At 32.8% G+C, this 25,434-nt stretch overlaps 3 protein-coding genes and 2 non-coding genes across 8 annotated transcripts; 2 read left to right on the top strand and 3 right to left on the bottom strand.

The window, feature by feature from the left end:
- Positions 1-4,956: 4,956 nt before the first annotated feature.
- LOC105778783 (auxin-responsive protein SAUR32) lies at positions 4,957-5,929 on the bottom strand. The gene has a single exon (XM_012602544.2). The coding sequence runs from the start codon at positions 5,415-5,417 to the stop codon at positions 5,106-5,108; it is 312 nt and encodes a 103-aa protein (XP_012457998.1). The 5' UTR covers positions 5,418-5,929; the 3' UTR covers positions 4,957-5,105.
- Positions 5,930-8,605: 2,676 nt separating this feature from the next.
- Positions 8,606-11,618, bottom strand: LOC105778760 (uncharacterized). Its single transcript, XM_012602520.2, has 3 exons — positions 11,529-11,618; positions 11,197-11,274; positions 8,606-10,972 (listed from the first exon to the last, which is right to left on the bottom strand). The coding sequence occupies exons 1-3, from the start codon at positions 11,616-11,618 to the stop codon at positions 8,945-8,947; spliced, it is 2,196 nt and encodes a 731-aa protein (XP_012457974.1). The 3' UTR covers positions 8,606-8,944.
- A 2,816-nt stretch (positions 11,619-14,434) lies between these two features.
- TRNAQ-UUG (transfer RNA glutamine (anticodon UUG)) lies at positions 14,435-14,506 on the top strand. Its single transcript has one exon. It is a non-coding gene; the product is annotated as a tRNA-Gln (tRNA).
- A 788-nt stretch (positions 14,507-15,294) lies between these two features.
- On the top strand, positions 15,295-15,366 carry TRNAQ-UUG (transfer RNA glutamine (anticodon UUG)). The gene has a single exon. It is a non-coding gene; the product is annotated as a tRNA-Gln (tRNA).
- A 626-nt stretch (positions 15,367-15,992) lies between these two features.
- LOC105780769 (fatty acid amide hydrolase) lies at positions 15,993-20,981 on the bottom strand. 4 transcript variants are annotated; one of them, XM_052629725.1, is made up of 20 exons: positions 20,708-20,981; positions 20,241-20,350; positions 19,746-19,810; positions 19,461-19,651; positions 19,174-19,303; positions 18,884-18,961; positions 18,636-18,783; positions 18,433-18,545; positions 18,232-18,307; positions 18,077-18,148; positions 17,925-17,976; positions 17,732-17,803; positions 17,530-17,610; positions 17,347-17,450; positions 17,154-17,246; positions 17,010-17,078; positions 16,866-16,930; positions 16,729-16,790; positions 16,538-16,633; positions 15,993-16,336 (listed from the first exon to the last, which is right to left on the bottom strand). In XM_052629725.1, the coding sequence occupies exons 3-20, from the start codon at positions 19,798-19,800 to the stop codon at positions 16,274-16,276; spliced, it is 1,620 nt and encodes a 539-aa protein (XP_052485685.1). In that variant the 5' UTR covers positions 19,801-19,810; positions 20,241-20,350; positions 20,708-20,981; the 3' UTR covers positions 15,993-16,273. The 4 variants fall into 4 exon arrangements, with proteins under 4 accessions (XP_052485685.1, XP_012460718.1, XP_052485686.1 ...); XM_012605264.2 differs by having other exon boundaries at positions 19,750-19,810; XM_052629726.1 differs by lacking the exons at positions 20,241-20,350; positions 20,708-20,981 and adding an exon at positions 19,924-20,178.
- Positions 20,982-25,434: the final 4,453 nt, after the last annotated feature.

Below are 25,434 nucleotides of genomic sequence, written 5' to 3'. Positions count from 1 at the left end.
GCCTTAGCTACACTTATCTGATCAGGGACAAGTGATAAGTGATCATATGTAAGACCATAGTTATACTATGGCAAAGTGAAAGTGAAGTACTCAATTTTCCGTAACTGTTCCCTAATTTGATTAAGGATGGTAAGTGACAAATGGGCCCAAAAGAATTAAAGCAAATGTATAAGGGGTTGTGTATTTATACCAGGATGATGTTGTTATTTAAGCTAAAGTGATATTTACATTCAAAATTGAGAATTTCATAAATGTGTTAATGAATGGTATAATCGATAAACGTTGAATTAAATGGTAAATACGTATTAGTGTTAAACTTAGTGACATTGAATTGTACGTGAATTAAATGAAAATTGCTAGTGATATGATTTAAATTGTGAGCATGAGAAATTGCGAATTGAATGAAATGAAAATGAAGCATTGAATTGCATGAGTATGTATCGGGTCTCGTAGGCTCTATTTATTATGATTATAATATTTTGAGGATATATTGTGAAGAGTTATAAAAGTATGTTAATAATTTTAAAAGTTTTAATTTAGATGAAATTTTATAACTCAATTAAATACGTTTACAAGTGTATGTGTTCTAGTAATGCCTCATACCTATTCTAGTGTCGGATACGGGTAAGGAGTGTTACATACAGTCCCTAATACGAGCCCTCGAGGCCCCAAATAGACATTAAAAGTGGTTCGGGACTAAACCGAGTACTCAAGAAATTTTTAGAAAAACATTAAAATTTTTCAAAGTGCAGGGGACACACACCCGTGTGGTTAGGCCATGTGTTTCACACGGCCAAGAGACACGCCCGTGTCTCAGGCCGTGTGGGCATTCGAAATGGGGACACACGGTCGTGTCCCAGCCCATGTCTGACACCGTGTAACTCACTAACTTGAGTCACATAGCCAACCACACGCCTATGTGCCAGGCCGTGTACCCTTCGAAATGGCCTCACACACCCGTGTCCCAAGCCGTGTGCTAGGCCGTGTGAAAAATGGAGGGTATACTGACTTGTGCCACACGGCCAAGCCACACACTTGTGTGCTAGGCTGTGTGAAACTACTGACTTGATTCCTATAGAAGTATCAGGGGACACACGGCTGTGTCACCTAGCCATGTGTCACACGGCTAAGACACACGCCCGTGTCTCTGCTTGTGTGGACAAAATAGACCATTTTTCAAGCCATATTCCTCACCCACATTGGTACCAACCTATACATATCAATTTTCATATAACCATGGCATAAATAAGCATGATATCCATAAGCACATTCATATGATCACTTTTAAACATACCAAATATACTTCCAAAGTCTACCTAAATGGTCAATCACATATATGAGACATTGTGCCTAAAACTTAGCATACATACATATCTAAAACACAACCATTTAGTGCCAAGACATAATCTCACAAGCAAGACATTTATATAGCAACTATACACCACATATCATAAGGTCATTTACACCTTTTTACATATAAACACATATACCATTTTCAAGCCAAATCAATTGGCTAAATACACAACAAACATATAGGCCACATTAGCCAAAATACCTATACATGCCATTTAATCCAAAATATAAAGTCCAAAGTACCAAAATAAGAGTTTGATAGTGTGACGCGATCTCCGACAACTTCCAAATCGAGTGAGCTTTCGAATCACTATAAAACACGAAAATTAAAACGGAGTAAGCAATTAAGTTTAGTAAGTTTGTATGACTAATAAATACAACTTACCAAATCATCCATAATTTAGGTAAACAAAAATAAAAGCATAGATGCAACTTAATTTGGCCCAAAGCCTATCACACAATCACAATCATGTTAGCCATGTATTTATATTCAAATATAAATCACTTCTCGTATTTCATAAATATAACTCATGTAACCTTAAATCATCACTGTAAACGTTGAACCATTTGAAATACTATCGGATACTCGGGTATCTCACACACTAAGTGCCAATACGTTATCGAAACCACCTCTATCTCATATCTCATATAGATGCTCACTTTCGAGCCATCACTGGGTTTGCTCACACAAGCTGTCAATCAAGATGTAGCTACACGGTGCTACTCACACAAGCTGTAAAGTAACTGCAACACATGTCGAAAACTCAGCCACCGGTAGGATGTATGAGACCAGCACCCAAAACACGGTAACCCCTAATGACATGTCATTTGTATCCTATCTATTCCTAAGGTTCAACCGGGATCCAATCTATAAGTCGTCGAATCTTCATCGAGTATTTCTGTAGAGTCATATCTTTATAATTATAATAATAAAGCATTTAAAACACGTATAATTTAATGCTTATTAACATACGAACTTACCTCGAATTAGTACGAAGAAAATCGACAGATCAATCCACTACTTTATCTTTGCCTCGATCTAATTCTGAATGTGGCTTTTCTTGATCTAAATAATTAAATTTAACTAATTTCTCAATCCATTCAATTTAATCCAAAATTCATGTTATGGAAAAATCACCATTTTACCCCTATATTTTTAACTTTTTTACAATTTAGTCCCTAGGCTCGTAAAATGAATTTTATGCAATTTCGCCCCTAAACAAGCCTAGCCAAATTTCATATACATCCATATCAGCCCATAAATTTCACAATTTCACACATTTAACACAAAATTTTCACCTTTCTCAATTTAACCCCTAATTGGCAATTTCATTAAAAATCCCTTAACAAAAGTTGTCTAATTAACAACAAGGACTCATATTCTTCCATTAAAATTCAAAAAAAACTAGAATTCTATCATGGAAAAACCCTATACTTTCAACCATTTTGCAGATTAATCCCCTAATTAGCTAGGTTAAGCAACAACGATTCCAAAAACATAAAAATCAACAAAAATGAACACCAAAATCACTTACATGCAATGACTTTTCTTAAGAAAAATTTTCAAGCTTCCATGGCTCCTCTATGCTGAAATTTTCGGTTGGTATATCTGTGAGGAAGATGAGTATTTTGTTTTATTTTATTTTTATTTTTAATAGCCTAATTACCTAATTACCCTTACCTAACTTTAAAATTTTCAAAAATACCATGCCATGCACATCCACTATCTCAATTAGTGGTCTAATTACCAAATAAGGACCTCCACTTTAAAATTCTATAGCTATTTAACACATTTTGCTAATGGAACCCAACTTTCGCACTTTACGCGATTTAGTCCTTTTTCACAAATTGAGCATACAAACGGTAAAATTTCTTAACAAAATTTTTATACCATAATTCTAACATACTGTAGATATTAAAATAATATTAAAATAAAATTTACAACCTCGGATTTGTGGTCCCGAAACCACTGTTTCAATTTCACTGAAAACTGCCCGTTACATTAATTGCATCATATCTCAACAATGACAACTAGAACTAAACTCAAAGAACTTGAAATTTCAATACATGGGTATGACATGCTAAGCTTAGATGATAAAAAAGCTATAAAAATTATCAAATAATCCTTCTTAGGTTGGTAAAATTTTGGGATGGTTTGACTAAGAAACTAAAGAAAATTTTCTTCCTTTTTCACTTAGGTTGGAGAGCACAATGATGATACATTCTCTCTCCCACTCACACTATATATATAAATTATTAACAACCTCATTAACCTTAATTAGCTAGTTAATACATGTCTATGATTAAAATTAATTCTCTAATTGGAAATAGATGGATGAGATCATTTAATATATTTTATACATTTTTTAATATATACAATTTATTATCTTCCTCAATTGTATATATTAATAATATTATTTATTGATGACAAAATGGTAATAAATAACAGTAGTGCATTTAGTATTATTTATTTAATGTATTTATGTATTTAACATTAGTTTTACTCATAATTTAATCTAATTTTTATATTAATATCGTATATATTCCATATATTATTATGATTAATTAATTTTAAATTATACGTTTTATTATTTATTATATATTATTTTTAATCGGATATCCGTAAAATTAAAAGGAAACTCAAAGGATAAGCTTGAGAACACTTATCTTTCTTAAATGTTTGGATCAAATGGTTCCACCACTTCCTTTAATAGGTGGAGACTTGGTTGGATTTATTATTAATTATTATTATGTTTGACTTCTTTTATTCTTAAAAGACTATATTTTATTTGTTTTTAAAATGTCTTATTTTGAAAATAAAATATAAGTTTTAATAAAAGAATAAACATGATTAAAAATAACTATTTATTATAAAAGAAATAAAGTATGGATAAACATTTGATGAATTATAACAAACTTTTCGAGTGGAATTGAGTTTGAACAAGTATATAAAATATATTAATACCATATATGTATAAATGCTCAGCACAAATTTGACTCAACCTAGACCTCTAAATTACAAAGTTTCATGTACTTCCACAAGTGTTTTCAGAATAGAGTTGATCGGCCGGTAAGTTGATTGGAGCAAGAAAATATTTTTATGAATATTTTAATAATTTATTTGATTTCAACTAAACAAATCGATATATGGGTTGACCACTTTTTCGATTCCAAAAATATTGACTTACACCATTATCTTCCCTTTCCTTGGTAGTATCACAGTTTAATTTCTAGATTTGGATGCTTCTATAACTCATTGTTCTATTCCTTCTTTTACTATGTATACACCTTCTTCCTTCCATTTATTGTAGCTCCACTCCTCTCCATCTAATGCCTAGTTATGGTCCTTATTTTGCCTCTGGCCAGATAAACCAAAGTACTTGAAGACAAAGGGCATGCTATTAAGTTTCAGATACTAATAAATATGGGTTAAACCAAATACTACATACTTCTTTTTCATGGTCTTATTAAGTATAGCAGCAAACTAGGATGTCTGTATTTAGAGAGGGACATAACATAACCAAGTTTGAAGTTTGAACCTTGTTATAAAAAAATTGTACTAGTCACAGACAAGTTGGAAATATAACCCAGAGAAATTATGCATTTCACAAACCCCAAAAAGAAGCCTCATTTTATACCAAAAAAAAGAAAAGAAAGAGAGGACAGCCCTTGGCATATCTAATTAATTTACAAGAAGCAGATAATCAAAGTGTAAGTGTATCAGTATGTGTTTGTTTTGATGATGAAATATTTCAACAAGAGTGGAAGGGTAAAGTAAGAGGAAGATGATGGTGATGGTGATGGTGGTGGTGATAGTTGGACTCTTTCTCTATTTGCCACTTGAGATTAAGAAAATCATCGACGGAACATGGCAGCTTCAAAGGTCCCTTGGTGTGGTAGCCGTAGACCTCATAAGCCTTGTCCAACAGCTGCTTGAAAAGTGGATGGTAAAGGTAAGATATAGGAATCACAAATCGCTGAAAACCTTGTTCTTCATCCTCCTCTTCTAATCCAACCTCCACTGCAAGCCACCCTTTCTTCACCTTCCCCTTTGCCTTCTCCATTTTCTCTGCTGTTTTTTTTTTCTAAACGACTCTGGACTTTGCTTATTTCTCCCGCAAAGCAAGAGGCTTGCAACTTGCAAGTGGGTGCTTATATGTATTTATACCACACAAACACAGCTAAATGGAACATTATGGTTGGGGTTTTACACATACCCTCTTTGAGCTGTAATAAAAAATTAAGAAATACGAGTTAGTACCACTTTATACGGAACAATCATGAATCTGGCCGTACTTTTTGGTTTCCTTTTTTCTTTCTCCAGAATCCTGCAAGTTGGTTGGAGGTGGGATTTTTGTTGTAAAAAGAAAAAAAAGAAAAGCATATTGGTTGGAGAGGAGTATTTGACCCACCATACAAGTGGAAATGATGTCGACATAATAATCTTACTCCTTCCATATCTGTGTAAGTGGCTTCTTGTAGGTAATATTCATTATATTATAGAGTATCTGTTTTGGTATTTGGAAAACACTAAGCACCTTCTACCTCTGTTGCTTTATTGTGTTGTATATGGGGAGATGATGAGAAAGTAAAGTAGTGTAAAGCAAAGCATTAGGGCTTGACTTGTACTATAATGATAAATAAAGTAAAGAAGCAGGTCAAAGTTGAATTCTTAGTCATCTATCAGTACGGAGGTCCTTCTCAGAATGCAATTTGCTTTTTAGTATATCATTATAAATTCCAACTGCTCCTATCCTGCCAAGCTAATCTTCTAATATATTACACACCAATGATAAAAGTTTGGGTAAACTATCAAAATTGTCACTTATGTTTGAAATGTTATGTTTTAGTCACTTACGTTATCACATCGTAACATTTTAGTTACTGCGCCGTTAACGGTGTAACGGTAAGCTAACGTGGCAAGTTAAATTATCATTTCAAACAAAAAATTTAGGTTAATTTATACAATCGGTCCCCATATTTCTTTTCATTTTCAGCAATTTAACTTTTTATTTATTTTCCATTCTCTCCTGCTTCTCCATCTGTTTTCCTCCCTTCTCCATTTCTTTTAACATAGTTTTTTTAAAATACTTTCCATTTGTTAAAACTAGTCTCTATAATTTTTATTTTTTTGAACAAATTTTTTTTTCGAGTGAGGCGAACTTGTGGATTAGTTTTAACAAATGGAAAACATAAAAACAAAACATTGTTAAAAGAAATGAAGAATGGAGGAAGATAAGAAAAGTTAAGAAGAGCATAAAAGAAAAAGAATTAAATTGTTCAAAACGAAAAAATATGGGGACCGATTGAATAAATTAACTTAAATTTTTTGTTTGAAATAATTATTTAACATGTCACCGTTACATCGTTAACAACAATTAACGGCTCAGTGACTAAAATATTACAACACGATAACATAAGTGACTAAAATGTAACCTGAGGCAAATAAAAGTGACTATTTTAATAGTTTACCCTAAAAATTTTATTTAAAAAATTGAAATTAAAAATGATCACGTATGGATTAAAAAAGAATATCATGTATTTTATTTATTTAATTTTTAAATATTAATTAAAGACCTTATGAAAGGAATTGTAAAGAAAAGATAAATCTTCATGTCTAATACATAAAATTAAATACTAGAATTAGACGATTTGCAGTAAGTGAGGTTGACGTCCGTACAAATGGTACCCGTTCATGTAAAATTAGTTTTTCTAAAGATGTTTTTTTTTTTAACCCAAAAGCATGATAATAACCTGTTATAAAATATAACACGACCCGGATCGATTCGATCTGACCTGTTCCCATTAGGAGCTTGACTTAGATAAGGAAATATGACAATAGCTCGTCACCTTTCAAAATAGCTCATGATCGGTATATCAAATACTAAAAATAGTTTTATGAAATTGAGAAAAGTAAAAAAAAGACACGTGTCTAGTTTGCATTGGAAGTTGTAGTACTACTTATAAGTAGTTGCCAAGTCAGAGAAAACAAGCAGTTGTTTGGTCGTTATCAAAAAGGGATAAAAGGAATAAGCAATGATATGGTCGGCAGTGGGAAATATGGCGAGGCACCATTTAATGCATTATACTCTTTAGCTTTTCTATGCTATTTGACTGATAACAACCAGGATGGGATTTGGGCGGTGGTGGCGCACTCATTTCTACCATGCTTTTTTATCTTCTTCCCAAACTCTTTGCCCAAAAATAAATTGCGGCCCTGCTGTGCAACAGTGGGGCAGCTTTGCAAGCCGGTGGTTAAAGGGATCGATCGATTAAAGTCTCGGCCGGTTAGATATGCATGATTGATATGATTTGATGGCTTTTAAACTCTATTGGATTGCATGTTTTACTGGCCAACTCAAATGCATCATGACCTCTCCTTTTTATATTTTCCTTTATCGTTATTTCCACTTTTATCTCTCAATTCCTAATTTTCTAGCCATCATTTTCCTCTTTTTTTTTTTATGAAAAATATATGTTTTAATTTTGATTTTCTAAGCTGTAATCAAGCTTCCTTTGATCTTCATTAAACCCCTGCATCATCAATAGTATTGTGTTTTAATTGTTAGACTTACATGTCTAAGTAGATTAACATTGCAACTCACATCAAAGAAATAGAAATAGGTGATTTTCACCTCATAAAACCAAGCTGGGGATTCATCTTCTCATGTGGTAAAGCAAAACCCAGCACCAAAGAGAACATCGGTATAGACAAAGCATTTGACAAACAAAAAGCCACAGCGCATCACCAAAGCTAAATGCATAGAACATGACACCCCATAAACCAGCCCCAAAGACAACACATAACAGGCCAACAGATTAAAGCCATGAAACACAAACCAAGCATAGGAACATCACCATAAGAATCAAGTGCTGCAGCAGTCATGGCTTTTGTACTTTATGTTCTAAGATGATTAGTGCTAGCTTTGTAGAATTGGGGGTGGGATTAGATTAAGCTATGGCTTAATCCTCCTATGGTAATGCTTTACATCTTATCATGCATCGTAACGTTTTGAACTTACCCATTAATCTGCATAGGATAATGCTCATTACATTTTGTAACGAACGCATTATAACTTGTTCATAAATTACCATGTAATCCGCGTAGCTTGATGCTACTGTTTGATCCAAATTGGGTAATGCTCATTGACAAGTCACAACTCTCAAATACCATCACAAGAACAAATGGAAAGTGATTGTTGCTGTTGTAAAAAAAAAAGTGATGTTGCACTTTTAAAAAAAAATTGCAGCAATAAACTTTGATCTCCTCATAGTAAATTTCAATTCACATCTCATTAGTCCAAAGACAAGAAAACACGAGAAATTATAAAGACCAAAAAGTAAAAAAGAGACAAACCTACTAGATTTTACTGGCTAAAAACCCATTTAAAAGAAAAAATAGATACCCTATAATGAAATTGATCCTAGTCCTTCATAGTACTGGTGCCATTTGATTAAAAAAAGAAGAAGAGGGCATTAGACATTTCTTCTACTTCAATAGTTGAGAAGTCTATACTCCGTAAGACATTGTAGTAAATGTAGTTGACGGTAACAATTGCAACCACAGCTATGCACCCTGCTCTATTATTTGCTATCTTAACTTAGGTACCCTAAGCTGCTTTTTTTTACTCATTAACCCTACCTTGACACGCCTTCTATTGGGTAATTTTACTCCACCTTGACGCTGAAACATCTGCCACCAATGTAATTGCTTCACCTTCCTGTTTTCTTTATGTTGGTTCTTTCCTAGCCATCCCATCCCACCTTTGGAAGCTTTTGATTTCTTTGAGAGCCGAAGGTGCTGCATGAGTCCGTCAACTAGTGCATGAAAATGCCCTACCTGATGCTTGACCGGCGCATTACTCGCCTTTGCTTTTCTTAATTTACCTTCATCAACTTCATTTCTGTTTGTGGGATGAAAAATCTTGTGCAAAGGTTTCCACAAAGATTTGGTGTGCGCACCATGGGAGTGATCACCACTATCATGGTGATTGTAACGGTGATGGTGATGGTGATGGTGATGATGGTGATGAAAAATTAGCCCTAACTTGTTTGTAATCTTCCTCAGCCGTCCGACCCTTTGACCCTCAGCTTTCTCAGGCTCAGAGTCTGTTGGATGGATTAATTTGTGTGTTCTGCGAGGATGCAATCTATCTGATTCACTAGCATCCCTGTAATCACTGCTAATTGATGAACTGCTTTCTTCACGTGCTCCGTGATCAAACCTACTGGATATTGAAGCTGAACTGTCCTCACTCAGTAAAGAATAATCCTCACTGTCACTGCTGCCACTACTGCCACTGCCAGAAGTAGAAGACTCCTCAGGTTCTTGCTGATGCAGTAGAATCTTATTCCGCAAAATCCCCATACCGCCGTTTTCCTGTTCGGGTAGAATCTCATGTGCTAGGCTTTTCTTATGACAAAGAGCCTTAGATTCTGTTGACTGATATGGTAGTGAAGATCTTAATTTTGATATGGTTGGTGATGATTCTTTCCCTCTATCTATTGAGATCGGAAAGGGAATTTTTACAGGCATGGGAGACCTCTTGGTGATATCATCCTGCTTAGTTGGAATCCTTAATCCATGAACATAGCAACCAGTATTTTCATTTTGTTTATAGCCATCTGCTTCTAGCATGTCACTCACATTCCAGTTACCTGTCTTTTTATTCACCCTACTATCACTCCTTACAATATGCTTGCAAGTCTGGCCCATCTCCTTGTGTTGAATCCTCCTCCTTTTGCTTGTTATCTCGTCCAACAAGTCATTTGTACTTTGACCTAACACATGACAAATCCCATTTGAGTCATTTTTCTTTCCATTTCTTTGACTGACCAGTCTAATTAGCTGCAAATCATCCCTATCTGAAAAAGGATCAATATCATGACTTGGTTCATTCTTTTCAACCAAATGTTCTTTTGCTTGTACCATAGGATACACTGATGTAGGCATAGGGGCTTTGGTAGCATCCGCCGACTTTGATAACAAACGCAAAGCTGAAATGTGGTATTCAATGTGCTTGACTACATTATCGATGTCTTTGGAGAAATTATTTACTGCCTCCCCTCCCTTTTCATACAGATCAGCAAGATTATCTCCAGAAGCTACAGAATTTGAGGAGCTAGCAACTGATTCGATACCTCGCAATCCACAAATACTACTCTGCCTCATTGTTTCATTGCTTTTCAACAGCTTCATATTTGTTTCATTTCTCTCTGACAAATTTTTGTCATCCCCAATGGCTTGATAAAAATGTCCTAGAGGATCACATTGCCAACCTTGTTGCTTAGCTTCTTTGCTTAAAATCTTGGCTGTACTGTGCTGCTTCATACTGCTTTTCTTGTTGAACTCACAATTTTTCTTTCTATTTTCAGATTTGTCTAAGGTGAATCTAGATTGCTGCGAGATAACTTCATGAGTTGTTAGCTGGTTAGGATAATCTTCATCTTTTGATGAACTGAATGCAGGGTGCTTTGATTCTTTTACCAAATCGCGAATTACATCTGGTGTAGCATTTAAAATATTTGATGAAACACAAGGCTGAGACTCTACTAACCATTTTCCAGATTCAGAAGAGAAGGTATTGCCACAAATACCATGTTCTGCTTCTGCTATTATCTGTCACACAAATCGATTAACAGCAAAGATTACAATCATCGAGAATGAAATGAATCTAAAATCAAACAGAACTACAGATTGCTAGCAAATTGTTGAACAGCATATCACATTTGGAATAACAATAAGGGAATCATCAATGTTCAACAAATTTGCCATTAAACTTTGAAGAACTCCGAATAGCAAATAATCCGACACAAGTCTACACATTGACATGGTCCAGATACCTTTATATGTGTCTCCAAAACTCTCTTTGTAGCTCCATCTAGAAGATCCTTGAGTAAGAGCTTTGATCTTTCACCTAACTGTTTACCATCAAAGGAAAAAATACGTACACATGATCAATTAAATGGGAATGCATATCTTCCAAGTTGCTACACTTTTAAGCAATTGCCTCAAAATAATGTAAAGACAGTTACAAAGGAAATGGACAATCCACAAATCTTTCAAGAGAAAATGTCGTAGTACAAATCTTCGAAATTCAACAACTAATTGAGAAATTAAGATTCTTGGAAACATAATAAGTGGAAATAGTAGCCCAAACAATTTGAGAACTTACAATCACATTGCTTGTATCATCACCACAACGTATAAGTCCATATAATTCTCTTAAAGCTTCAAGATCAGATTGCAAATCCTTCAGTTCCATCTTGCTTATCGAAACTATGGGAAGAAAGAAAAAAACCCCCAAATAAAAAACAAATTTAAAGATCCGTATCCTAATTTCTTAGAATGGGTAACACTACAACATCCAAGTCTATATAAAAGTAAAAATGGCTATAAAAAAAAAGAAGCAATGAACAAGTAATGTATGCAACAAATTGAATAAAGAAATCAGTAGAAAGTATAGTTAATCAAAATAAGAAAATCGGAATTTACAACCTTTAACGATTCCAGCAAACCTTTCTTCTTCTTCTTCTCTTTTATATCTCTGGTTTTAAATGTTAATTACCATGCAATCAAACATTGAATTCTCTAAAAAAGATTTTTTTTTAAAAAAAATCAAATAAAATGGATGCTTACAGTTGTATTCAAAGCACAAGAAGGATTACATGTGGGTGATGATTAATCTGCAAATTCAAAACTTCAGAAAACGGTTGCTAACATTCATAGAACGGTTCACTCATATACTATGCACTGTGTCTCAAAATAAAAATAAATATTATACAAATTTGCCACCTAAACTTTTTTTTTAGGTTCAAATTGGTACTCAAATTTATTAAATGTTATACATATTAGGCAAAATATTAACTGTTGTTAAAATTCTTTTTGTTACAAAAAATATTGTCAGAATTAAAGGAATTTATGTTAAAAATAAATAAATATTAAGCTATGATTAACTAATTAATATTAAATAAGAAAAAAAGAGTTTTAAAACCCAAATTAAAAAGAATTTCATTATTTTCAATTAATAAAATAATGAATTAAATAAATAAAATTAAAAGTAATTGAACATATAAAATAAAATAAAATAAAAATATCACATCATCTCACATGTCGGTCATACATTGATTATTTTTGTTACCTCATAAAAGATAACATTGCTAAAACGTTTGACAAGTTGAAGTACCAAATAGAACAAAAAAAAGATTAATTACCAAATTAGAAAAAAAAGTAAGTTTAAATATCAAATTGGATCCCAAAAAGATTAAGTATCAAATTAAGAAAAAGTGCTAACTTTAGGTACCAAATTAGGAAAAAGTATTAAGTTCAAGTACCAAATATTATATTAAACCTTATGTTTTTTATTCGTGTAATTGCTGTTTAGTTCAAGAACCAAAGATTGGTATTGTACTATTATATATTTAAATGTATGTATATAAATTACATAATATATAAAAATAGAATAAAAACATATTAAAAAGTAAATAAAAATGGACTGATCTTGGACCTTAAATGTTGAAGCCCAAGCTTGGCTCATAGCCTTTTTTTTTTTTTTTTGCCAAGCTCATTTTGCAAGACTCGTTCTTTTGTCCAAACCCTCTCATTTTTCAAGATTTGGATACACTCCCAACGCATAAACACCTCTAATTATTACTCACATTAATAAATTATCAGTATTATTTTCTACACTTAAACTTATAATAGTATTTTGAAACAACTTTCAGGGACAAGAATGAGGATATAGACATATTTTTCTAGATTGATGAGCTATAAAAAGACAAATATCCTTGAAATAACATTTGTTGCTTTGAAAAAGAAATGTACATGTAGTAATTTATTGATAAGTGTCATCAACTCAACCAAACTCTTAATAATAACTATATTATGCTACATCCATGAAATGAGTAAAAGAAGACATTTCTACCCGGTTCAGGATTCAAACGGGTTTTTAGTACACTCCGGACTTATGTATTGGTCAGTTCTCGATCCAACCAGTCCAACTGGTTGATCTGGTTTGGTTTCAACATCCTTGACCTAAAACAATACTCTCTTTTATAAGTTGGTACATAAATTTTCTTTTGGTCACAAATGGTATCTAAATTATTCTTATGTTATCCATTTTACACAAAAATGTTATCCGTTAAAAAATTCTAGCCAATAAGATTACATGTCATATAAAGTTTTAAATTTTTTTTTATTTTCTTTTGCATTACTTCTCTCTTTAATTTTCTGTCTTTCTTCTTCCTTTTCGGTCTCTAGTAATGCCAGCAACGCTCGAAATTGGTCCTCCCGAGGTTGAGATGCAGGCGATTAATTCCATTTTCAAACTTCACCACCTACTTGTTCAACCTGACGGGATCGAAAAAGTTCATTCATCAATCAAAATTAGTGTTTTTAGAGCTGGACTGGACCAGCCAGTTGGACTGGGAATTGGTCTGAAGAGTTGAATAGTTGACTCGAAAACCTATACAAATCAATTGAATCGAGCTTAAAAAATCGGTTGAATCAGTTTTCTCTATTTTTTAAAATATTTTTATTTTTAATGGATTTTTTAATATATAAAGAATATATATATTTTTGTCCTTTTGCTTCATGAAAAAATTTAATTATTTATTTTTAAAAAATAGAGTTAACAATTTGAATAATGGTTGAACTAATAAAAATATCAATTGTGTTTGTATATTACTATTTCTCAAATTGAATTGGTACTCGATTAACTCATGTTACCAACTTAGTCAAAGATTTTATACTAAGTATATAGATAGGTAATATAGATATAGATATAGATATAGATAGGTAAATTGTGGAACACGATGTGAGTGAAAAATAATTTTGTAAAAATATAAAAAAATTTATATAAAAATTAAAATAAAATTTTGATTAAAATGATAAATTTAAGATTTTATATACATTGATGCTATTCAACTAGTCAATTAAAACAAAAAAAAAGTAATTATGAAGAAAATATTTAAAAAATGTAAAACGAAATGAGTTATCACTGTCACCTGCTATGTGAAGATAGTTAGCGAGTAACTTATTCTAGCATTAAATAAAGTGCTGAGATAAACTTTTCAACACGGGGGTTCTATGGTGTAGTGGTTAGCACTCTGGACTTTGAATCCAGCGACCTGGGTTCGACTCCCGGTAGGACCTTTTTTTTCATCTTTAATCTTTTTAAAAGGGAAAAGGAATTCCATGGTCAGGATCCCGCTTCATTGTGTTGTGATTTCTGTTAACCAACACGGAATGTAATTAATCCTCCTGCAAAAATATACAGAAACTGATAAACAGCAAAATTGAATACAAAAATTCCAGCTCTAGCAGAGCAATTTTCATTGAAATATTTCTGAAAACACCCAACTTTACTTTCTATCACTAATAAGTGTGACATGTAATCTATTGTCATAGGTTCTAATCATATCTATTCTTTTTGACAGCTTAAAACTACATACCTCCTCTCTAACCCATAAATAAAAGGATAATACACTTCAGCGCACTCAAACCCATGTTCTCTTGCATTGACAACAATGTTCATGCCAATCGAACTAAAACTCAATCAACAAGAATTTTTTTTCTTTTTATTGTCACAATGAGTCTTATACTTTGAATGTAAACACAAAACTCTTGAAAATTTGGAAACTTACCCTTGTTGTCATTGTACATGCAAAGCCTAAACGAACGGAAATCACTATCCCCTCTCAAAGCCTAAACTCTGAATTTGGTACAATGATTCCTGACTGTTTGTGGATAAAAGCTCAATTCCAGCATATTGGTTTTTGTTGGGTTCGATGGACTACAAATAGAGTAGCTCACTTCATTGCTCAAGCACTTTTATTGTCTGCATCTGCTATTTATTGGGTAGTCCTCCTTTGACTATAGATTTTGATTTCTCTAATGATTTTATTGAATATATAAGATAAACCTTCACTTCCCATTGTTAAGGTTCTATGGTGTAGTGGTTAGCACTCTGGACTTTGAATCCAGCGACCTGGGTTCGACTCCCGGTAGGACCTTTTTCATCTTTAACTTTTTTACAAGTTAGAATTATTTAAGAGCAATGGAAAAATATCCAGTGCTCATTTTCTACAGTACAAGCCTAAATATTAGAGGGACTTGGTCACTTGGACATAACCATTGCTATACAAGAATAAAGTTGAAATTTTTAAAATGTTTGGATTTACAAGTTAAAATATATAAAAAAGCATTGAAATTGTTGGAATCTATTATCTTAACCTTTTAAATATAATCACGCGTTTTTATTCATTTTACGATTTAAATCGAATCTTGTTCAGGTTAAAAATGGCAATCAAGTAAAACCTTCAATAGTGATGATTTAAAGATTCAAACTCAGTCTAAATAATGGGGAAGAAGCCGGTTACCTCTTTTTCTAACTACTTGATAACCCTATCCTAAACTCAACAAATGCTTAAACTCTCATCATCCCACAAGTGCCACCAAATTTCAAGTTGAAAACAATCACTACCTTGTTTTGTAGATCGACAAACTTATTAATTGAATTAAGGTCTAAGGCCTCAATTACATAATTAGAATGCTTTCCAGTCATTACACCGTATAAAATTACTTAATGATGCATCAGCAAGTAGCACATGAACCCTGACCACTATTCTGTATCAGCTACTTTTAACAGAAGAATAACTCCAATTATAGCCATAAAACAAGCAATTTAATACATATCTCATCTACATATATAAGAATCTATATGTATGAATGACATGGTACACACTTTCAGCTTCTAATGATTTTTGACACGTCCATCTCAACAGTAGCAACTCACGAAATAATTAAGCAATACTACATATTGCCATATACCATGATAAGAGAAGAAGAAAAGGAAGCTATGCAATCATGGTGACTGATTACCCTTCCGGCCTCCTCCTGGTGGCTTCTGGCCTGCCCCACTCAATTCTTATGAAGTAGATTATAGAAAACTTTAGGCTTCCTATAGTGTGAGATGCACAAGGCCTGAAACCAAAAATGTGTTCTACATATCAGCAAGCAAAGGGTATAATCAATTCAATAATGCCTTGTGTATGAAGAAAACTCAAATTATTCCAATTTATGAAAAATACACAAAACAGGAACCAGAAATCCAATTATATACCATTTATCATTTTCTTATTTTGAAAAAGAAAGCAACTACATTCAGAGAAGCATGTAGCTTACCTGCATTGCAAATGCTATGTGCATTAATGTGGGTTCTGACCATGGCTTCCCTATAAATTGAAGACCAATTGGCAAACCTTCTTTATCATAGCCAACCTATTAAGGAGACATAGAGAACTGATATTAGTATAAATGTTGTCCCACTATATAAAATCTTAACCAAAGAGAACGGAGTAGTAATAAGTTAGTACAGGAACGGTCACAGCAGGTAGTCCTAAAAAGTTTCCTGATATCTGATATCGAACAAGGGCAGCTGAAAAGACGATGAAATGGTTAACTTCCATTTAAACCTAAAATGCATAATGGAAAAATCTGTCGAAACTCGTACCTCCATTTATGTAATCGAGCTCACCGGTTTTTAGAGCATCATCAAATATTGAGTATGCAGTCACACTGTTTTGAGAATAATAAAATAGTCAAAAATAAAACTCTCTTAGACATTGTAAGATGTTGCAGTTTACAAAGAATCTACCCTGTTGTTGGAGCAACTATGACATCTGCCTTGGCAAATATGTTCTTATGAATCTGCATCTGGCGGTTCCTGCATATAAAGCTCATATTTATAAGTGCCACCTATAAGAACTTAAATAACAAGTGAATTTTGGAAAAAACTTACCTCATTTTCTGAGCTTTTATGTACTCTTTGCTGTTGAAAGCACCGTATACCCTAAGTGCTACTCTTGCATCCCATCCTAGTTCTGCAAAATCCCTATTTCAACAAGTTTTATACTGTCAACTTTTGAACTTCTAATATCCCAAACATGAACATAAGGGGATCAATTAGGGTTGAAGTTTGGAACAGAACATACAGCTTTTCAAGAGCAGAACTCAGTGAAGTTGTGCATTCGGAGCCAATGGTCAGATAATGCGCCAGCCGCATCGACTCTATCTCTGGTATAGTAACCTCTACAGTCTTGTGAATAAAAAACCTTAGCAGGTTAGTGATCAGTCACCTTTTTTTATTAGTTAAAGGAAACTTCCATTGCTAATACCTTCCATTTGTAATGCTCACAAAGCAAGTGCAAAGCATTGGAACAGCATATTCTGATTTCGTCACTGCAATCGTTGAACCACTAATTGAGGCAATTAGTGGTTCAAAAATAGAATGACATGTATTAGAAACCTTAACTTTTAAGCTATAATCAATGATGAAACTGGACTTAAACTAATTTATCATATAATAACATCACTAACCTCTCCATATCTTGCAAACTTGATTTCTGACATTGGATTTGTTGAGTTCAGCAGGGGAAAAAGTAACTTGGGCTGGTAAAGGGAATACTTAGCAAGGCAATTAATAGGAATCAAGCTAACAAAGGCTAGTGATACTTTACTACAGCTTCAAGTACTTGGAAATTCTAGTAATATTATAGAGATGGGCACTTACAGGTAAAATTGTTGGCTCATGTGATGGAAGTTGGCCACTAATGGCAGCATAGCTGAAAACAGAAAACTAATGTAAGTCATATCTAGAACTAATAAAGTAATATATAGAAGTGAAGGAAATGCATTGATACAAGAAAGGGAGAGATTAATTACACAATCAATGCATCCTCTAAGGTGCCTGCTAGTATTCCAACCATTCCTACCGTCCAGTTCAGAGGAAGAACACTGAAAACAACATGAATTTTCTGATATATAGTCTAAAGCTTACATGGAACACATAGAATTGTTTTCCTAAAATAAATTCTCACCCTGTATGAGGTATGCGCCCAAAAGTCGGTTTGAATCCTATAACACCACAAAGGGATGCAGGCATCCGCACAGATCCTACAAGGAAACCACAGAATATGAAGCACAATGGTCCTCTAAACTTATTCACATGATATAATGCTGTACTTAATTATTATGATAAGATTTTGTGGGTTTTTTTCAGTAAAAGATGAGGAGGTTACCTCCTCCATCCACACCAAGAGCAGCAGGGCATAATCCTGCAGATACTACTGCAGCAGATCCACTGGAAGAACCACCAGCGATTTTGTTGGGATGATACGGATTTCTGGTAGTCCTGCAGCCTCAAAAAATGAAAACATATCACTATATTTTAAACATGAAATTTTTTGTATTAGAAAAGGAGAACACACAAGAATGTTCTCACCCATAGTGAGGATTTATCCCACTTGTTCCTGCTCCAAGCTCATGCATGTTAGTCTTTCCAACAATAATAGCACCACAGGATCTGAGCCGCATAACACAGCATGCGTCACCCGTGCAAGGTCTAACCTTGTGCAGCCACTTTGTACCTCCTAAAAGAACCAAGACTCAAATAGGAAGAAACTAAGAATACCATTATGAAAAAAAAGCCTATGCAAGTAAAGAACATGACAAGTGGAGAAATTATGAGACCTGTTGTTGGATATGGAGAACAATCTATTTCATCCTTGATAGCTATTGGGACTCCGTCTAGAGCTGATATCGGATCCCCTGAAGAAAAGGACAATGAGATCCATATGAACTTCTAGATGGTATAGACTAAACATTATACATGAAAATGAATGTTCACTATTGCCAAGTTTTGGAACCAAACAGTCAACTTGTTTTATGTCCTTATGTTTCAGGAAAATGGAAGAAATGATGTCACAACAGAAAAGCACATTAGGATATGTAATAGTGATTTAGTTACACTAAACAGTTACCTCTTTCGTACCGAAGAGTTGATTCTGTAGCTTGTTTTAGGATATCTTCAGCATCATAGTTAATGAAGAAGGACATTGGCAAAGCAGCACGGGAAGATTCATGCACGGCATTTATAAATTGCTCCGCAACCTGTACAATCAAAAATCGATTTTCATGACCATGATAAACTAAAAGTTAACTGTACCAAATATCTAGAAAGCCTCAAATTCTTTCAGGTGGAAATGTAATCATTCATGTAAATGGGAAATCAACTATATGTCATAAACTAAATAGCCAAGAATGATACCTTCCGGGGAGTTATTTCTCCAGAACTATAGGCCCTTGAATAATCCGCTATTGTCCAGCGTCGGAAGCTGCTGGAATTTGAATCATCTACTGACTTCTCTAAAGTCAAAGGAAGACAATTCATTGCCCGTTGAACTCGTTCTGCTGGCGATGCATCAGAGCCAATTTGTTCAACTTCTTGTTCATTAAGGTCTGTATTGATCAATGCTTAATGAGTTCTAAAATGCTTCCAATATACAGTAATCTACGCATATGAATCAAAGGTAAAAGAGTATGTAGCACATACATACCAACAAATGGATGCAAAGGAACAAACATAGGTGCCTCCTCCAGCGTTGCATTCGAAACAAGCTGCTCGACGAAAAATTGTTATAACAAAAGTTATATGAAAATCTGTAATCTTATATCTAATATAGTATATAGGTGAAAAGAAGTTCCCTGCAGAAAGTTGTTTATAAAGTTACCTCCCTTTGCCTCATAAACTTAGCCAAATTTGTGGCTAACAGGAGTAAAGAGAGGACAAAGCAGTAAAATGGTAACGAACAATGTACCAAGTCTCAATTAACTATCGGCCAATTATTCTTTGTGCTTTCTTCCCTATGGAATGAATGAATGAATTATAAGAAAAAGTTGCCAAAAGGCCATCACATGGGTGTCAGTAAAAGCTTTGAGACCTCAATGTCAGACTGACTGTCACTTGTCGGAAGTACGAGGGAAAAAAATGTTGGGATTTCTTTTTTAACCAAAAATAATGGTAAAAATGAAGGTAATAAGTGTGTACCTTGTGAATTAGGTTGTTCCTCTTCAATATATACAACAATAACGTTCCAATGATCCTTGACTCCAGGAACCAAGCAAATATTTTGACAAGAAATCCAGCCATGCGAGGAGCTATACATCATGTACACAAAACATACACATATTGTAAGATTATGCAACTGAAAGATGCTTTTTGCAGTGTACCCATTGAAACCTCAAAGTCAACAAACAGCAGTTTCAAGTAACAAAGGTAGATATAGAAAAGTCTGCCATTTTTTTCTGGAATTGTCAGATACAGTTTCTGTTAGTAGTACTAAAACAAAGAAAAAAACAAAAACATTCTTAAACAATGAGATGAGGATGAGACAGGACTTGTAATAAGCAAACTGTTGTTAGTTTCTGAATCTGATGTAAAATTAGAAAGAAAACAAAAAGTCAACAGCAAGCTGCAGCTGCTGCTGCTGCTGATGATGATGATGATGGTGAAACCTTTAACATTGGCTTTGAGATAAAACTCATTGCTGTCAGGACCAAGATCAATCTCCTCGACCGGCTTGTAAACAACGCCAGCAGCCTTGAATAGTCCCATTTTACCGGAAAAAAACTTGCGAGAGTGGTGGGTGGTGATGGTTAGAGCAAGAATGCAACAAGGCAGAGGGTTAAACAAGAAAACAACAGTGTTCAACCAATAAATATATTTTATGATCAACTTGTGTAAGTAACATTGGTTATATAAAATGAAAACTATCATGAACCTATAAAGTGGCGGAGATGGCAACGGTTTCAGCTATTTAAAAGCGTTTATACCCATAATACCATTATTACACTTATTAAATTGCATGCTTAAATAGGCCTCATTATCAACATTAAACCATGGAAGGTCAATGGATGAAGGACCTCTCTCTTTCCTGTTAACCTATAACATACCTCCCAACTTTCTTTCATTATATTCGCTTTACAAGGACGTGTGTTGAATACAACAAATATATATATATATACATATACATATGTTTGAAATGGATATCAGTATTAGTAAACATGAATATTTCTGAGTTCTTAATCGTGTTTATGAAATTAAAAAACTCAATTAAAGGTGAATAAACAAGAACTAAAGAAAGGTAGTTTGATTAATTAATTGAGGGTAATTTAATATATATGTATATAGATATGGATGATATAATGGATATTTTAGCAATTAAAAGTGAATAAAAAAAAGGGACTTCAAAAATTAAAAGGTTGACCCATAATATGAAATTTTATTATTGAGGGGCCGCATTGAATTTTTGGAAGGGCGGCCATACTAAGTTTATATCTATATGTATTCTACTACAGTATGCCATTTTCATTAAGTTTGGACAGCTTGGAAAGGAGGGAAGAGGCCCTTCAACTAGCATGCCTCACTACCCTTCCCTATATCTATATGTATTCTATGCCATTTTCATTAAGTTTGGACAGCTTGGAAAGGAGGGAAGAGGCCCTTCAACTTTCATGCCTCACTACCCTTCGCTTTCTTTTTATTTCACTTGTAAAATTTTAATAATTATAAGGTCAAACTAGACCTTCACTCACTAAATTATGAGTAAGCATTTGTTTTGATCAAAGTTATAATTTGATTAACAAAATTATTCAAAAATTTTAATTTAAGTCACTAAACTATTCAAAAATATTTATTTAAGTCACTAGGCTGTAAAGTTTTTTTCAAAAAGAAAAGTTCCACCAGCGAAATTCTAGTGACAATTTGACGACCAGTACGATTGATTAATACCCATCGACAAGTAGAAAAAATTTGTTTAAATTTTGGTTCATAGATTTTTGACGTCCAAAGTTATTTCATGAAAAAAAAATAAACTGCAGAAAAGAATGAGAAAGAAAGTTTTTAATTGGTGTAGACGATGTGAACAAAAAAAGCCATATAACATCGATTTTAACAGTTCAATGACTTAAATAAAAACTTTTGAATAGTTTAATGATCAAAATGTAACTTTTTTTCCTTAGGTGATAAAAATGGAAAACTTACCCGTAATTTAATGACAAGTTGTGTAAGTTACCCTAATTTTAGAGAAATTATTTTATGGACCTTCCTACCACATCATCCATGATCCTTCCCAATTATTTAATGACATTTTAGTAATTTTTTTCTATGTCATTGACACATAATCTTAGTAAATTTTTTATCTTGAACCCAGAAACCTAAACCCCAAACATTAACCATAAACCCTGAACCTCAAACTTAAACCTCAAATCCCAAACATTGAATCTCAAATCATAAATCTTAAATTCTAAACCTTGAATATTGAACCCATTTACGGTTTAAGATTTAGGGTTTTGGGTAAAAAAATTACTAAAATTATGTGTCAATAATATGAAAAAAAATTTGTTGAAATGTTATTAAATAATTGAAAAAGAACCTTAGATGATATTGTGGGAACTGAGAAGGGTCCATAAAATAATATTTTAACCTTGAACCTCGAACCTCAAAATATAAAAATTACGTGTCAACGATATAAAAAAAACTACGGAAATATAATTAAATAATTAGAAAAGGGAGGAAAAATTTCACCTGATTATAAAATTATATATCTGCACCAAAACAACTTAATCAGGCTTTAATTACCTATAAGCATAAATGCTATAATTATTAGTCACATGCTCTCACCTTTTGTTCCATACTTGCGGGAGAGAGTTGTACTTAAAAGTCCAGTATAAAAAATGTGTATAGTGAGATATTGATGTCACTATTTTTTTGTTCTCATGTTAGTTATTTATAATTATATAAAAATATTATATTAAATGACTGATAATTATAATATCAGATAGATTAAAATTTTATCAATATTATATTTATTTTTATTTTTATATTAGGTAACGGCTTATTGATTTGACTTGAGATACTGTTACTTTGAGCTTCTTCTGGTTTGTTGATTTTTTGTTTTGGTGTGGCTACCTTTTCTTTGTTGTGGCTTGACGGTCTTAGTAGTCTGTTTTAACAATTTGTCTTGTTGTTCTCTTTCGAAAAATTGCATAGAAAAAACACATTAAAAACTTGTAAAAATTAGTTACCCAAAAAATGAAAAAAAAATATTTAAAATATAATTCTCAACCAATTAATGCATCAAAGAAAAAAAAACAATAAATACATAAAGAAAATTGAACTCATTGGTTTTTTTTTTATATTAAACTATTTAACATCAAAAAAAAAATTTCTCCTTCCCCTGGTTACATGTGTGTATGTGGTTATGTATATATATAATTATTTGCAACTTTTATGAAATTAAAAGTTAAAAAAGTATTTTCTAAATAATAAAAAATTAAATTAAAATGTAATAATAATATTAATTGGATTGATTGGTTTAAGAAATAGTAATTCATAGTTATGGTGGTTCAATCAATCTACTATAACCAAAAAAAGTTCAGTTGGTAAAAATTTGGTCGAATTAGTAAAAATTCGTTGAATCAACTAAAAGAATTAGTTAAAAACATTTAAATTGGTTTTAAAATAATTGATTACGAACTTTGAATATAGATCGTAAAATGGAAAAAAAAATATAATATATTAAATTAATAAGGAGGGGAGGGTATGAATTATGAAACAAGAGAGAGAGAGAGAGGGGAAGAAAAGAAGTTGCATTGTTTGGAAAATATTCCATGGCATTAAAGTCAAACAAACCAGTTGAGACTATTTCAACTAAAACAGAGGTTTGGTCAATTCACAACTGCAACTTAACAAAGTAGACAAGAAAAACAACATTAATTTACCCTTCTTCCTCGGTGGATATACCTAGCCACTCTAGATCTTTCCCTTGAGATGTAGGTTAATCTATTTTGACAGTAACTATTTTTTTTATAAAATATTATATTATTTAAATATTATTGTATCTCTAATTAATTTAAATTTATATAATATAAATAATAAATAATAAAATTTAATTCTTATAAATCACTCAAATGATAAAATTATATTATAAAAGAACTTTTTTTTATAAAATACTTATAAGTATCGATCATCCCTTAAATAGGAGGATAAATGTGCTTTAGCGCACTCGAACACGTGTCCTTTTGCATTGGCAACAATTTCGACACTAACCGAACTAATATTAAACTATTTTACTTGACTAACTGGAAATATAAAAAAAGGATAACCTCCAAGCCATTCAACACAAGTTTAGAAGTTCACAAGTTCTCCAAAAAGAAGATTTTTAAGATTAAATTTTTTTCTCCAAGATTCAAAGAATTCTTTGAAGAAATCGAACAACTCGAACAAATTATGAAGGAAGCTACCTTCTGATCTCGTTCAGTCGAGAAAAAAGAGGCTAAACCTGCTTTTAAAGGTCAAGTTTAGAAGGTCCTTGAAGCGGAATCATCCATCCTAAATCAAGTCTTAAACACCCTTGGATGGAAGCTCTTTTCATTCTGATTGTATAAAAAAGAAGAAGATAAAACTCAGTTTTTCAAGATCTAGTCTTGACAACTCTTAGAGCAAACTTTATTGTTCAAGATAAAGTCTTGAATACCCTTGAATCCAAATCAAATCAAGTACTTGAGCAAACATCTCTCCGAACATGTTTTAAAAATTAAGTCTTGACGGCCCTTGAAACATATAACTTTGACCCAAGATAAGTTTAGGCAACCCTTGGATCAATCTCGAATAATTTCAAGAAAACAACTTTCCAAATCAACTTTAAAGATCAAGTCCCAATGATCGTTGAAACAAACTGCATCCATCCAAAATTAAGTCTACATAACCTTTAGTTCGAATTTCCATTGAAGAGAAAAATCAAAGAACTTATCCAAATATTGTAACTCAAAATATTATAAATAAAATTCTTTTATTTGTTCCAATTTTTCAAGTTATTATTTTTTGCTTGAACTCGACACACGAATTTCTAGCATGTTTGATGGGACCAACTCTGTTTTTCATTTCATTTCTTCAAAGATCAAGTTCACTAAATTTGTGATGGCTCTTATGAAGAACCCTGTTAACAAGTCAAATTTCAAGTCTTCTCCAGCTTAAAAGTTAGAGGAAGAATATCTACAACAACACTTCGCCCAAGCTCATCATTAAAGTTGGATGTGGTGGTTGTGATGACAATTAGTATTGCTTCCTTAAAGGAATAAGTGGCTTCTCTTGCAAAAGTTATGAAAGCAAATACGACAAGCATTAATGGAATGAATTATCAACTTGTTTTCATGATGGCACAAATTAAAAGCTTAAGTGG

The sequence above is a fragment of the Gossypium raimondii genome, chromosome 4, assembly GCF_025698545.1.
Source record: "Gossypium raimondii isolate GPD5lz chromosome 4, ASM2569854v1, whole genome shotgun sequence".
NCBI lineage: Eukaryota > Viridiplantae > Streptophyta > Magnoliopsida > Malvales > Malvaceae > Gossypium > Gossypium raimondii.
Note: the sequence above shows the minus strand (reverse complement) of the source record. Positions and strands in the feature narration are given on the sequence as shown.